Source organism: Kryptolebias marmoratus, linkage group LG18 (assembly GCF_001649575.2).
Source record: "Kryptolebias marmoratus isolate JLee-2015 linkage group LG18, ASM164957v2, whole genome shotgun sequence".
Lineage (NCBI taxonomy): Eukaryota > Metazoa > Chordata > Actinopteri > Cyprinodontiformes > Rivulidae > Kryptolebias > Kryptolebias marmoratus.
The window spans coordinates 7,266,336-7,281,880 of NC_051447.1; the positions used below are offsets into that span (position 1 = coordinate 7,266,336).

Consider the following 15,545-nt stretch of genomic DNA (forward strand, 5'->3'; position numbering starts at 1 on the left):
CCTTTTTTTGAGAGTGTTGAGTGTGTGGTATTAAATTAGATTCTTTTTCTTTCCAAAATAAATTAAGCTGATCAGAAAAGACTGAAAACCTTTTGTTTTACTCTCGTTATTAAAAGTTCAATCAAATAAATAAAAGCTTTTGTAACTTTTTTTTACAAAACTTTCATGCTTTTTTTTCTCGTGGAAATATTATTATCCTTTAGGTCATAGGTCTTTAATTAAAGCTCAGAAAGGTCTGCCGAAAGAAATGTTTCTCAAGCAAAGATCCAGAATCGTTATTAAGATACATGCAACTGTAAAATATACTTATATGTATTATAAAACTAATCTGTACCTGCAGAGGCTTTGTATTCATTATCTGACTGTGAAATAAGAGGAAAAAAAATGAAACAAAACTCTTGTTTTTGTCAAAGTAAACTATATTTTAACATACCTTTCAAAAATTCCAATACTTTGTTTTACTTTTAAATTCTAATTTTATTTCACTAAAAGATAAAAAACAGGAGTCAAATCATTTTATGTCATGCACTCTTTAAGATCCTTAAAGGCTTTAAATGTTGACTAAAAAGATGTCATTTAAAAAAGACAGAGAAATAAATAATATTAATAAAAACAGGTTTCCAGGTGAGTTGATGGACAGTCAGTGACTGTCACCGGGGTGGGCAACGCTGGTCCTCGAGTGTCACTCTCCTGCATATTTTACTTGTTTCTCTGCTCCAACACACCTGATTGGAATCAATGGGTGATTAACAGGCTTCTGCAGAACATGAAGAGGTGATTTAACCACTGAAACAGGTGTGTTGGAGCAGGGAAACAAGGAAAACCTGCAGGATAGTGGCTCTCGAGGACCAGGATTGGTAACGCTTGGTGTAGAGAAAACAAAATCTGGGGGTAATAATGTATAATATGTAGTTTTGGAGTGTTGTTTGTTAGCCATACTTGTGTGAATAATAAATCAATATTCACATTGTTTTCGTTTTTATCGTTTCTTCCATGTTTTTTTTTTGTCTTTTTGTGTTAGTTTTAGCTTTTAGCTGCAGTTTTGGTACTGTTAGCTACCATTCCGCCTCTTAAACCTATATCTATCATTCTGCGACTTTTAGTTACCATTTTGCTGCTTTTAGCTACAGTTATGCTAGTTTTAGCTTGTAGGCTAAAATAAGCAAAACAGTAGCTGAAATTAACATAACTGTAAGGCTAATTTTAGCTACAGTTTTGCTTCAGTATCTGTTTTGCTCCTTTCGGCTGTCAATCCTGTACTTTCAACTTTTAGCTACAGTTATGCTAGTTTTAGCTTTTAAGCTAAAATAAGCGAAACTGTAGCGAAAACTAATGCTCATTTTTGCTAGTTATGTTTATTTTATCTTGAGCATTTGTTTTCCTGCATTTAGCTTTGCTAACTTTAGCTCTTAGCTACTGCTAATTTTAGCTTCTGTTCTGCTTGGTTTAGATTTAATAATGCAGAATGTTTAGCAAGCTTTTAGCAAAGTCAGTCAGCTTTCACACTACGTTTTTGCAAAAAGAAAAAAAAAGCTAGGTTTTTCTTGCCTACCGTGGAATCCTTTTTGTTGGTACAGATCTTGACCAGAAATTTAGTAAATTTGTAGCAGAAAGACGAGGGGGGGGATATTTTTTTAAAACTTGTTCAATTTGTTGTCTTGCAGATGCTGTTCCAGCTGTGGTTGGGACAGAGCTCTGAATGTTTCCGCCGGCTGGCTCTCCTCCTGTCGCCGCGCCGGATTGCGGAGTCGGAGGAAGGCAGAGTCAAAGGCGAGACCTCCCCTCCTCCTCGTCCTCCACCTCCTCGTCCTCCTCCGCTGCACCGGTCCATCGCCACCATCACCGAGCCCCTCCATCGCGCTCTGTCTGCCTGTCTGAACGAGGTGCAGCGCAGCTACGACTTCCACCGACACTTCGAGACGCAGCCGAGGACGGCGAGCTCCGACCAGGCCGGGCGAGCGAGGCAGAAATGCCGGGAGCTCAACTCCCTTCACACGTCCATCCGAAGCCTGCAGCTGCACCTCAAGGCCCTGCTCAGCGAGTGAGACGCACGCACACACAGAAAGTCCCGATTCAACCCACGCCATGCCCTCTGTTGGACAAGAGGAGCTGCTGGATCACCGAAGAAGCAGGGGTGCCAACCGCGTAACCGAGATCTGTGCTCTTCTTCTCCCTTTGACACGAGCAGGATGATCATCTTGGAGGATGACCTGGAGAAGCTGATGGTGTCCAAGCAGCTGACGGAGCTGACGCTGGAAGGGTACCGGGACCTGAACGAGCGGCTGCAGCAGCTCCATCCACACATGCAGGCCAGCACGGGCTGCTGGGAGGACACCGTCAACCAGGTGGCGCGCATGCTGAGACGGGCCGGCGGCTGTCCAGGTGAGCAGGGCCAAATCAAACGCGCGTCACTGAGCGCGCAGTCAACAGACTTAGCGCCGAGCATGTGTTTGTTAGCTCGTTTTGCTCCGTCTCTGCAGGTGATGATGACGGCGTGGAGCGGTGTGGCCCATCTGTTCCCGAAGCTCCTCCTCCATCCTACCCCCTGATCCTGGACAGAGACCCGGTGCCAGAGGAGATGGTAAGTTCGGATGTCTATCTTTTTCACGTTTGCCTCAAAATGTTTTTTTGTTTTTTTCCCCAAGATGAGCAGATTTTGATCCCACTGTTTGATGCACACTGTTTGATCCAACCAGGAGCTGGAGGCCTACGTGTCCGACTCGGACTCTGACGGGGAGGGCAGGGAGTCGTGGTCCGACATGCTGTCTCCAGAGGAGCGGGAACGACAGCGGAGGGAGAGGGAGGAGTCCCGCCGCGTCCTGTCGGAGCTGAAAGCCGTTCTGGGTTTCCGTGCGTCCGAGGGGGAGAGGATGAAGAGGAAGCAGCTGCTGTTCAGCGACCAAGGTCTGCACTGGAGTTATTCTTGGAATGAGGCAGATTTAAACTGATGGGTCGGGCTCGGAGTTTCTGCTCAGACTCAGGATGACAGTTCAGAAAAATGTGGCTGTAATGGTTGACCAGTTCATGCGAAATTATTACCAGTGTTGTTGGGTTTTTGCTTCACTTATACTGAATTAATAATGTTCAAAAACAAAACAAACAAGGCTATCTTTCATCTTAGTTTTTAACTATTAATGTTTTGATTATTGTTATTATTAAGTTTTTCTTTGCTATTTCAGCCATTGTTTCTCCATAGAAATACAGAGATCTCATTTCCTTCAAAAACATTCTTTTTTAAATCTGTTCAGCATACGTGCTCTATTTTTGTATTCTTAAACTACTTTTAGGTCTTAGCTAGCCTTTTGCTACTTTTAACTTTCAACTATTCTTTAGTACTTTTAGCTAGCCTTTGCTACTTCCAGCTAGTCTTTTGCTTTTAGCTAATGGTTAGCACCTTGCAGCTTTTTGCTACTTTTAGCTAGTCTTTCACTACCTTACGTGTGTAGCTAGGTTTTGATATTTTTAGCTTGTGTTCTTTGTAGTTTTACCACATCAGTTTCAGCTTCTTCAGCGCAGCATTTTTGCACAAAGAAAATTAACATCTCGTTTGTTCATTCTCATTGATTTAAATTTTATTGGACTAAAAAAAACTGCTAGTTTGTCATTGCTGGGATGATGGGTTGATGATAAAGACCTTTTCCAGCCCTTTGTGCACATCATGTTTGAAGCCAGTATTGTAGTATTAAGACTCAGCTCAGATCCTTTTTAAGGCTTTCCTACAAACGTCTATTAGCTTAAAGGAAGGCAAAGGGACCATATTGACTTGTTTATATGACATTCAGAAAGAAACAGGATCAGAAATGTAAGTGCTGCTTTTCTGCCTCTCCTACAGCTGCTGTGTCGCCTTCAGTTCTCGCTCAGAGTCGTGATCCTGCCGCAGACCCATCAGGCTCTCCGAGTCCTGTGGGTTCTGCAGAAACTGGCGATAAGGAAGGAAACTTCCTATCGGAGCGCTCTGCAGGACGCAGAGGGGAGGAAGGGGAAGGAAAAGACGACAGTGCGAGGCCTGACCCCTCTGCAGACCCTGAGACAGAGTTCAGCTGTGGCTCGGAGGAAAGGCAGCTGGGAGGACCCTCGTCGGTGTGCAGCCGAGGAGGAGGAGGAGCGTCGGAGCTGCATCAGTACGACGGCGTCACGGACGAGGAAGACGAGGGGGAGGGTCGGAACGGCCTGGACTGCTTCCTGAAACCTAAAGTCCCCGCCGTCTCTGTGATGGACAGGCTGACGGAGCTCCACGGCTCGGAGACTCTCAGCTTCAGCTCCGCCCTCGCCGCTCAGGTGGCCGCACGCTCACACTCCCTCATCAACATGGAGGAGCAGACATTCGGCGACGACGAGGAGGAAGAGGAGGAGGAGGAGGAGGAGGAGGAGAGCGACAGAAGAACCTCGGAGAAGGACTAGCCAACACACCCAACCGCTTCAATCGCGCAGAGGCATTATTTATGTTTCTCGTCCCGATGGATCTGTGTTCCATCCGATCCGCTTCTGATGTGGAGGCGTTCCAAACAAACCTGTCCGTCCGTGATTCTGATTCTGTTTCTATTCGTCACCCACAATTCTTACAGTTTAAACTCAGGAACCAGAACCACTAACGCAAAATACGACCTCACAGCGCTGAGGCTCGCAGCAGAATGTTCTTCAGATGATTTAAAATAATCAGTTTGTCTGTAAATGTGAAAGAAACATGCAATTTTTCATCTTCACGACATCTTTTTTAGATTATTAAATGTGAAGAAAACACTACGGTCGGAGTTACTGAAATGAGAGGAATTTAAAAAGATTATTTCACTGCTGGACTGTTTGTGTTTATCTACTACAAAGATGTTCTTAGATCTACTGAAAATTAAATTGAAATCCTGTGTTTTTTACTACTGCAAGAGTATAGTAGTTTTAAATCATAATTTTACAAAATAAGAGCTATAACGCCAGAAACTCCTTTGCATCCTACAAGCCCATTAACGTAAAACAACCTAAAAATGATAAGCAATCAAGAAGTTATCAGAGGAAAAATTGTTTACAGTACAAACTGTTGTGAAGATTACTGTGCAGTAAAACGTCCAGTACAAGAACTGTGTGTAGTTTTTACAGTATTTGTGGCTGAATAAACACAAAACGTTCTGCAGTGAAATCACCAAAACGGTCTGTGTCCGGATAAAGTCCGTGGAGCAGAGTTCAGCTGATTTCTTACAGATACACGTGAAGCTGGGAGCGCTGCAGGAACAGGAGTCAAGTGCTGTTTTTTTTTTTTACAATCATCGCTCTATTTTTATCCGACCCCCTTTTTTTTCTGCTTCCATCTCCGTAACACAAAGCAGAACCTGCATTCACAATCCTAGGGACATGTTTGGATTACACTATTGTATCTAAAAAAAAAAGAAGAAGTGACACATTCTATTTTATCTGTGTCGGTGTTTACAGGGGCACACTGAGCAGAAACGTCAGGGTTTGAATAGTTTGGCGTGAATGATATAATAATAATAATTAAAGATATTTGAAGGCTGTGTTCAACTTGAAAAGAAAGCAGCCGCTGCGTTCGCCCCGTTCTCCAGCTTCACCTCGTCACCATGTTTGCCTTGTCCTGACCCCGTCTGCATTTCACTCTTGGAAATAAAGAACCACCCTGGAAGTGTGTACCGACGTCTGTCTTTGTGTCTCGCAGAATGGGGCTAAGGAACAGGTCTGGTTGGTTATTTGATCCGTTTAGTTGGATTTTGCTTTTGTTTGATCCCCAGCAGCTGCTGCGCCCCTTTAAGCCCCTCCTGAAACAACATAAGACACAACCAAAAGCTTGAAGTTGAACTTTTTATATATATATATATATATATATATATATATATATATATATATATATATACTTGAGAGGAAATCCACTAAATTTCTTCTACCAATAATTCCTATAAAAGCGATTAAATTTATCTTGTAGCTCAAACACCTGACTGAACTAACAAACTGTATAAATAATACATTTCACTCCTTTTTAGCTTCAACTGTAAAACACTTAGACAATCTGTTATAAAACCTAATATACAGTAATATATCTGTCCAAGAGATCAATAGTTTCACTTTTTTGCCTTTAGCAACGTCTGCTTAGCAGGTTGATTTCATTTAAATGCTTTTGTCTATTATATTTGTCACGTTGAAGAACATGACGGAGCTTTTAGTTAAACTTTAAACATATAAACATCAAACTAGTTGACCCAGATAGTTTTAACTCGTCACAAACCAAATAAAACAGATCTCTGTTTTTATTGTAGGTGGTTGTTATCTGTGATGGCTTTGCCACCTAGTGGCGTTTTATGTCATTGCTGTTGATAGTTATGGCAAAAACAATTTATTTCAGTCATGAAACATTTAGTTTTGTTTAAAGTATTTTTGTTATATATATGTATATATATTTCTGTCTAAAGAGTTAGGTTTTAATATACAAAACAAAAGTCCAGGACAACAGTCCCTCTCATTTTTTTTACAATTTGCTTCCTGGGTGCTAAATAAAAAAAAAAATTAAACATTAATTTTGAACGACTTTTATCAATTTGTTCATAATTAAAGTTTATAAAGCAACATTTTTAAATCTTATTTACACTATTCTGCTGATTCGGCACGTTTTACCTAGTGAGGCGTTCTGTTGCTCGGATTTTTAACTCCCTATGTTCTTGATACGAAAATGAATGTAAGTAAATAACTGTGAGGTATAAAATACTTTACAGCTGCATGAGATATTGTTGTGCTAAAGATGCTGTTCAAGTTAAGAACACAGTCGAGAAATACAACTCGCGCACAAATGTTTGTAAATTAATGTAAATGGGAAAACAACAACTAGTCTTTAAAAATACGGAGTGTCCGTGAAGGCAGCGCCACAAACAGCAGTCCCGCAGTCCCTCTCGCTTCCTTTTCCAGCAGCGCCTGCGGTCATGACGGACGTTGTAGCAGAACAGAACCTGAAACCGGTCCAGGACCGTGAGCTGAACGGGGAGGCCGAAATCAGGGAAGAGGCCGACCAGGTCGAAGAGGCGGCGAAAAAGAAGAAGAAGAAGAAAAAGAAGGGCAAGTCTGCGACGACAGGTGAGCTCGTTCGGGCCGAATTCGTGCTAACAGGCTAACACAGCTAATGTTGCTCATTAGAGCTGCGTCAAAGTAACTGAAGTTAGCTTAATCAAAATCGGAAATATGTGAATGTGGCCTTCAAAGTAACGGCGTCGACTGATAATTTTTCACCTCCCCCTTTTTACAGTAGTTCGGACTAAAACATATAAAGCCCAACGTGAAGTATTATGAATTTAGGACGAATTTTTAAGATGAGAGGCAATGCTAAAATGTAGCGCCACCTATTATTTCTTCATTTATGCTCAATATAATAATACAGTGTTAGTTTAACAAGACTAAAAGGCTTAATAGTTAAAATGTTGGACAAGCTGGGTTAAGTTTTGTAAAGTGAAGTCGATATGAAGGTTGCGTTGTCTTAAATAAGTTGGCTTTGGCCCCAGTTATGTATTTTATTTTGAAAGTCTCGCCGGAAGTTAGCTCGTTGAGCAGACGTAGCTTTGCGCTGCTCCTCCATGCGGGTTTGAACCGAGTACTTTAGGGTCGCTTTGGCACCCGTCGGGCCTTAGAAAACACACCGGGTCCTGAGCAGAACCAGTGACATTTTTACACGCGTGTATTAGGATCTTTTTAGTCCCGATATTTGGGAATGAACGAGACTTTTTCCCGTGATGTAGCCGCACCTTTTGGCCTAACTGTTTATTTGCTGCGCCTCAGCCAAGTTTTCCTGTTTCGTAATTCCCCTTGTCCCTGAAGTATTTATGTAATAAATGCAAAATCAAAACACAGACTTATAAATATAATCTGCTATTTTAAACTTCATAACACTTGGTCACTTTCATTTTCAAACGAAACTACAGCTCCCAGGTTCATAAGTGTGTTGTTTATCTATTTTATTTTATTTATTTAGCTGTTTCCAATCTATTTATAAGCCTTATTTGGCCACTTTTGCTTTCTTGTGGTATCCCCATCAAACATGTTAAAGCTCGTTTTCAGAAGTATCTCTTTACATCCATAATTGGTGTTTAGCTGAGATACATCTTTAGACAAGTAGTAATTAAAGGGCACCTTTAATATGTTTTAGTGTGTCAGGCTTTTACTTTGTCTTTGTTTGGGAAATTGATTACATGTTCTACATGTTTGAGTGCGATCCAGGCAGTTTGAGGCTGGAACTGAACCAAAATTGGTTTTCCTGTTCAGTTTTTAAAGTACGGGACAGGTTTTGTAATGATAATTATATCGCAGTTGACTGCTGTGTGTTTGCCGTCCAGTTCTTCTTGTTGCTTTACGTGAAATGAGTCCAGTGCAAAGATTAGCTCACCTTTAACCTTTTGGATCTGGTGACTTTTCTAGGCACTTTTAGCTCTTGTTACATCTTTACTGACTGTTTGACGCAACAAAGGTCCTTCATTTTTAAGAAAACTCCACTTTTATTGCTAGAAAAGAGTCTCTTCTGTAACCATGCTGGAAATAAATATGAATTTCTACGATATACTTAAATAATTAAACTCTGCAGAAAATATTAGAACCCTTTTCTTGTTTGCGTGTTGGTATGGCTACTAGATGATGTTAATTTAGTGTTTTTTGGGGGGGGGGTGACGTACCTATATTTTACTTACTCAGCTAAGCTCTAATATTGATCTGCTGCCTGCTCGTTAGTTATTGAACTGTTTACGTATGCTCACTGTCACCGATCTGCTTCCTGCCGCAGCTGTTGAGACAGAGGCAGATGGAGTGGCGGACGTAACCAAGCAGCTGGAGAAGCAGGTGATCGAAGACAAAGAGAAGGAGGAGGATGGCGAGGAAGGTAAATATCCCAACAGTTTCCCCGTGACGCCGTGTGTTCGCACGTTTCCCCTCAGCGGGTGTAACAGCAACGTCTTCCCTCACATAGACGGAGATGAGGGCGAAAATGCTGCCGGAAAGAAGAAGAAGAAGAAAAAGAAGAAGAAAGGATGTAAGATGACAATGTTTTGGTTTGTCAGAGCTTTAAAAGTCATAAAATAAAAGCTGCTTATTCTTTTTTTTTTGTTTTGACTCTTTCCTAATCAGCATCTCGCTAAGGTTTTTCATTTTTTTTGTTGATGATCTTTCAGCCAAAACTCAAACTGATCCCCCGTCTGTTCCCATCTGTGAGTTGTACCCAAGTGGAGTGTTTCCCATCGGACAGGAGTGTGAATACCCCGTGTCTCAGGATGGGTAAGTGGAGCAAATAAATCTAATTTCTGTTAGTGTTTTTATTTCACTTTGCACTGTTAGCTTTGTGACTTAGTTTACTTTTCTTTTGCTCTGTCGTTGCTTTAAATATCGGATCAAAAAGCTAAAAAAGAAACGGCGTCTGATTTGCAGCTTGGAGCCGAACCAGATACTTATTCTGTGACTTTTCCTGTTGCCTCAGAGTTCGGCAGGAAAATGTTTTCATCACGTCCACTCAGCTCTTTTATTGTAGCTCCTTAAAATCAGCTCATTACTGCTGTTAAACAGTGATTTAAAGCCAAATTAGAGACACAACGGAGGAATCAAAGGCAGCGATTTAGTCCAAATCATACAGTGTTTTCAGGAAGAGGTTGGTCCATGTGTTCAGCGCTTTAGTGATGGATTTATTTGCATTTAGACCTGAATTTGAATTGCAAATGCAGGGATTGACTTTAAATGTCTAAACTGTGTTAAAAGAGAAACCCAGGTTCTGATGAACTCGTTAATCATGGGTCCGAAGATGAACTTGATGAGGACTCAGGAGTTTTGTCGATGTTGTGTTACGGCCTGCAGCGTGAACGGGCTTATTTCAGCCACTGACCGCAGCGCTGTCGTCCATCATCTTCTTCTTTAATAACACTTTTTCGTTTTCCTCCCAAGCCGGAGCGCGGCGTGGCGTCTGACCAACGACGAGAAGCGGGTGCTGGATAAAGCCAACGAGGAGGTGTGGAGCGACTTCAGGCAGGCGGCCGAGGCTCACAGACAAGTCCGCAAGCACGTTCGCAGCTTCCTCAAACCGGGCCTGACCATGATCGAAATCTGGTGAGGATGCTTTTTATTTTTACCTCCCGGTTCATCTGTTATTTGTCGCGTTTGATGGAAATGTATTTTCCAGTTGTTTTAAACAAGCTGCAGTACTTTCAGAAATAATCTTTATTTGGGAATAAAGTGTTCAGGTTGTATCTTGCACCTATACATACAAGACGTTTACTGGCCAAAGGGTTCTGTGGTTCCTCCCGTGTTCCTCCCCGGTCATAGACCAGGAAGTAACAAAAGAGTCCCGTGTAATTCAGTAGCCAGTTGTTATCAGATGACTCCTTAGTCATAATAGATGGCGAACGTTTCTTTTAGTAAAACATGGCAATACTTGCAGTGCATCTTGCAAATTTGTCTGATTTACTGCTCAGTATGTCACAGATTTTAACACAAGCTAAACTTTGACTTGTTTTGGTCTGTGAAATAATTGGTTGATCATAATGAGCTGAAAAGGAGCAAATTGCAAAATTAATAATCGATTTCTGTCCAATGACCGTAAACTGAGGCGATCCAATTATACACAGCCTGGCCGAGTTAAAACTCACTTAACTTTGCTTCTTTTACAGCATCAGTCTCTGCTAACTAAATAATATATAACATCTAGATTTAGAAAATAAATTAATCCCAGATAGAACCACTATAAAGACCTCAGCTTTCCCTTTTTGGTGGAGTCATTTAGTGTGTAAACGTTTCTGCTGAGAAGTGTTTAATTCCCAGTTTGTTCCTCTCATTTTGTCTTGTGTTTGTTTTCCTCGGCTCAGCGAGCGTTTGGAGGATTGCTCTCGTAAGCTGATCAAGGAGAACGGGCTGAACGCCGGCCTGGCCTTCCCCACCGGCTGCTCCCTAAACCATTGTGCTGCCCACTACACTCCCAACGCCGGAGACACCACCGTCTTGCAGTACGACGACGTCTGCAAGATCGACTTCGGCACACACATCAACGGTAAAAACGGGAACTTCGCGCTGCCTCAGCTACATTTTTCTGCTGATGCTGGAGAGCGGAGTATTTAGGGCCCGCTGGGCATCTGTGATGAACGTTTGCTGTCAGTAAAGTGTAATTAAATGTTCGGCTCTCAGCGTGAAGCAGATTCTGCATATCTCCGCTCGGAGCGAGTCCACGTCCTGCTAACTTTCCATCTGTCCTGCTCAGCATCTTAAACCGGCTCCCTTTCCCCTCCATTCGCAGGGCGAATCATTGACTGTGCCTTCACTGTCACATTTAACCCAAAGTACGACAAGCTGCTGGAGGCTGTGAGAGACGCCACCAATACTGGAATCAAAGTAGGAACTTGAGCCCTCGCCCAAATTAGCGCACCTCCTCGTGTTGAACCCGAGCTGACGCTTTCCTGCTGGTCTGTTGCAGAACGCTGGCATCGACGTGCGCCTGTGTGATGTTGGGGAGGCAATCCAGGAGGTGATGGAGTCCTACGAGGTTGAGCTTGACGGGAAAACATACCAAGGTACGTATCAGATTTTATTTATGAGTGGTAGTAAACCAACCAAGGCCTGACAGCAACTAGGTTTGTGTTTGTAAGATGAGAAGAATTGACACTACCATAAATCACAGGGCTGTGGACGACACTCGGGGGGAAATTGCTGTTTTGTTTGCAGCGTGTCGAGAATAAAAGATTAATATCGATTACTTTCATTGCGATGATGTCGGCACTGCGTATAAATGTGTCTGCTGTGTTGTTGAGTAAATACAGGTCTGCAGAAGCTGGTAAATTACATTAAAACACTTGTTTGGTGTGAATGTTTAAATGTTTTTGCTGCTGTAATAATTAACACACTCGCCAATCTTACAGGCGTATCTGTGGAAGCAGGTTAAAAAGGTTTTTGCAGAAGATCTCTCGCACATTTATTCATGCTAGAAGAAATACTCTGACATGGTGTAAACGTTACACTGCATATATAGTGTTGTTTTTGCTCTTATCAAAGCTTATCTATGCTGACCCTCTGGAATCAATTTTCTTCATTTCTGTTTCGTCACTACAAGTCAACACAAACGGTAAAACTTCATTTGTTCTTTTTGTTCCAGTGAAGCCAATCCGAAACCTGAACGGTCACTCGATCGGTCAGTACCGGATACACGCCGGGAAGACGGTGCCCATCGTAAAAGGAGGGGAAGCAACAAGAATGGAGGTGACGTTTGCGTTTTCTTTCAGCTCGTTTCAGTCGGGTTGAAGTGTGACGTTCTGTTGCTCGAGACGTCTCTGCTGATGCTGGTTTGGTCTTTACAGGAGGGGGAGGTTTATGCCATAGAGACGTTCGGCAGCACAGGTAAAGGTGTGGTCCATGACGACATGGAGTGCTCTCACTACATGAAAAACTTCGACGTCGGCCACGTCCCCATCAGGTGAGACTGTCCTCATCCTGCACACAGTATGAAGATACTCACTAGAAATAGATTTGGACTGCTGATGAAAAAATCTGTGCTGTGTAAGAAGTAAAAGTTTAAAAGTTTGTGTAGAAGTTCACTTAAAAGCTTGTTTTCTTCCTGCCCTGCCCTCCAGGCTGCCCCGAGCGAAACATCTGCTGAACGTGATCAACGAGAACTTTGGCACGCTGGCGTTCTGCCGCCGCTGGCTGGACCGCCTCGGCGAGAGCAAGTACCTGATGGCCCTGAAGAACCTGTGCGACCTGGGCATCGTGGACCCCTACCCCCCTCTCTGTGACACCAAAGGCTGCTACACCGCTCAGTTCGAGCACACCATCCTGCTCAGGCCCACCTGCAAGGAGGTGGTGAGCCGAGGCGACGACTACTGACAAGCCCCTACCTGACGCTTCGACTCTCAGCACACGCATCTCCAGAACCCCGTTAGAAACGGCAGAAAAAGAGCTTCTAAAAAAATGAGGGAGGGCGACCCAGAACAGCAGCAAAGATTATTGTAGTACACCTACGACGCAGCGTTCAGTTTTCAAGGAGGCGCGGCCTTTAGTTTTCTATCAGCTGAATATAAAGTCTTTTGGATCTAATTTAGAAAACAAAAACGATAAGCGGTTAATGTATTAAAGCTGTCGCTGAATTCAGTGCGACCTCAGTATTTAAACAGAACGTGAGCATGGGAAATCTTTCATTTCCTCCCTTTCGTTTTCAGTTTCTGCGACTCCACCCTGAGCCTGCAGCTTTTTGGTTTTATTTGACGGCTTGAAGAAGTGGCCGTGTCGGCGCATGGCCGTAAACCTGAACATTTAAACCTCGAGGTGTTGTCTCAAACCCATCTCTTCATACAGACCCACAAACCTGCAGCTGTGCGTCTTCTGGCTCCACAGGAGTGAACTCTGATCCTCCACACTTTGTTTCTTTGACACCCGCGTAAGATCTCTAACATGGCCGCTGCCATTGTTTGTTCCCTGTTGAAATGCTTCGTTTGGAACGCTCCCTGGAAATGTTTTTGTAAGATGATTAAAATAATTTTTGCTCATTTTAGATTGTTTCTTCTCTGATGTCTGCTGTTGAAAACAATCACAACATTCAGTGGCTTTTATATTTTACTGGATTTAGCACCTTTTATCAGACAATAAAGCTTTTGTGTCTTAATTGGAGTAGTATGGATTAATAACTGGTATTTTAGAGAGGTACATTCAGAGTTTGGTTACAAGGAAGCGCTTTTTTCACATTTTTAAGCTGCCTTTGAACTGTTGAAGAGTTGACAGCAGACTTGAAAAGTTAGTTTTTTCAATTTTTTTTTCACCTTTCAAGAAACAGAATTTGAGCACTTCTAAGAATCAGTCAACCCCCCAAAACTTCTAAGAAAACTGCATCAAGTTAATTTCCGTTCAAGAGCATTAACATGCACACCGGAAACTTAACAGAGATTACCCTCAAAAGGTCCTACAAGCTGCCACTTGATTGACGTGACAGCTGTCCAATCAACTCCTCCCCTTCAGTCTCGGTCCAGCCAATCGCTGTGGCCAGGGGGTGGACCTCACAAACATGGACACAAATATGGAAACGGTTCCAGTTTTATGTTTTTGACAAAAGACGGATGAATTTAGCAGACATTTTGGGCACTTTTTGGTGTTATCAAATTGGTTATAAGTTAAAAGCACGAGGAGAAAGTGCGTCCGTTGTTAGCAAGCTGTGAACTCACGGTAAGTGACAACATTTTGCTGTCAAGACTGCGTTTGTTTTACATTTTAAGGCGTTTAGGAGAAACACAGACGGATATTACGTTTTTCGCGATGTTTAAAGCCCAAATCTAGACATTTCTTGATGCTTAAAAGTTAGTTTCTGCGCATGCGCACTTGTGGCTAATTCTGTGGCGCTGCAGCATCAAACTGAGCAGCCTAAAGTTGTTTTTGGATTTTCTCTTTAAAGTCTTTTTATAATAAAAAGGTTTTTAATTGTTTAGGATGCTTCAGATTAAATTAATTAACTCTGTTATTCCAATTTTGAACACAGGGTGACAGCAAATGACAAACAGGTGGATTTGTTTTGGACTAATTTATAAATTCTGGCCTAAATTTTTTTATCATCATTTATCACTATTTATGTTTATTTAATGAATATAGAATCAAAAAAGATACACTTTTAGTACAAATATGGTGATTTTGGGCAAATATTTGCAAAACTTGTTAAAAAATCCTTTAGAGAATTATTAGTAAAGACCACTAAAGATGTTTAGAAAATAGGAGCACAAATTTATTCCTCAATGAACCAAAATTTAGGGTCTTTAAAAAAAAACTTGCAGTAAATTCAACTTCAAAGACTGCAATACAAATCTTTACCCCTCATGCTTTTATTTTAGTACATTTTATTTTTTTATGTAAAAAAAAAAGGTTTTACAAAATGAAGCTTTAACAAAACTACATGAAGCAGCTTTTTCAAATCTGCTTCAATTCTGTAGGTTTTTAATGTTTTTACAGAACTGTGAAGAAGGAGGTCTGTTTAAACTTTTAAATATACAAACATGAAGTCATAACAGCAGGAACCCTCTCTGTACTTTTCCATCAGCATCCTCAAAGCAAAGACAACATCTGTGGTGCTGTTTCTTGGCATAAAACCGTCCTGCTGCTCACAAATAGTCACCTCTTGTCTGAGTCTAACTTCCACAACTCTCCCCCAGATCTTCATCATGTGGCTCATCAACTTAATTCCCCTGTAGTTGCTACAACTCTGTCATCACCACTTCTTTATTCCTCCGGCATTTTCTCACTCTCAGAAATGCCACTGAATAACTGAATCAAATCTCACTTCCATCTCTCCTAGACATTTCCATACCTCCACTATGTCATCAGGTCCAGCTGCCCTCCCCTTCTTCATCCTCTTCAAAGCTGTCAGAGCTTCATCCTCACTGACCTTTTCCACTTCCTGGTCCACAGTTTCTATCACCTCTTCTCCTTTCCCTTTCTTTCTCTTCATTAATTAGCTCCTCAAGGTACTCCTTCCATCTTCCCATCACACTCTCCTCTCTTGTTAGAACATTACCATTTCTGTCTTTAACAAGCCTAACCTGCTGCACATCCTTTCCAGCCTGGTCCTTCTGTCT

General features: G+C 42.1%; 2 protein-coding genes across 2 annotated transcripts in view; both read left to right on the forward strand.

Moving 5' to 3' along the window:
• The window catches only part of vezt (vezatin, adherens junctions transmembrane protein), a 19,322-nt gene extending 13,691 nt beyond the window's left edge, over nucleotides 1–5,631 (forward strand). The window contains exons 14-18 of the mRNA XM_025004924.2: nucleotides 1,608–2,041; nucleotides 2,189–2,382; nucleotides 2,481–2,581; nucleotides 2,697–2,904; nucleotides 3,833–5,631. Of these exons, the coding sequence (XP_024860692.1) occupies nucleotides 1,608–2,041; nucleotides 2,189–2,382; nucleotides 2,481–2,581; nucleotides 2,697–2,904; nucleotides 3,833–4,401 (1,506 nt within the window). The 3' untranslated portion in view covers nucleotides 4,402–5,631. The remainder of the gene's footprint in view (nucleotides 1–1,607; nucleotides 2,042–2,188; nucleotides 2,383–2,480; nucleotides 2,582–2,696; nucleotides 2,905–3,832) is intronic.
• A 1,246-nt stretch (nucleotides 5,632–6,877) lies between these two features.
• metap2a (methionyl aminopeptidase 2a) lies at nucleotides 6,878–13,483 on the forward strand. Its single transcript, XM_017411705.3, has 11 exons — nucleotides 6,878–7,062; nucleotides 8,753–8,848; nucleotides 8,936–8,998; nucleotides 9,138–9,240; nucleotides 9,898–10,059; nucleotides 10,815–10,996; nucleotides 11,240–11,334; nucleotides 11,417–11,513; nucleotides 12,092–12,195; nucleotides 12,294–12,409; nucleotides 12,567–13,483. The coding sequence occupies exons 1-11, from the start codon at nucleotides 6,912–6,914 to the stop codon at nucleotides 12,817–12,819; spliced, it is 1,422 nt and encodes a 473-aa protein (XP_017267194.1). The 5' UTR covers nucleotides 6,878–6,911; the 3' UTR covers nucleotides 12,820–13,483.
• The last annotated feature ends 2,062 nt before the right edge of the window (nucleotides 13,484–15,545 follow it).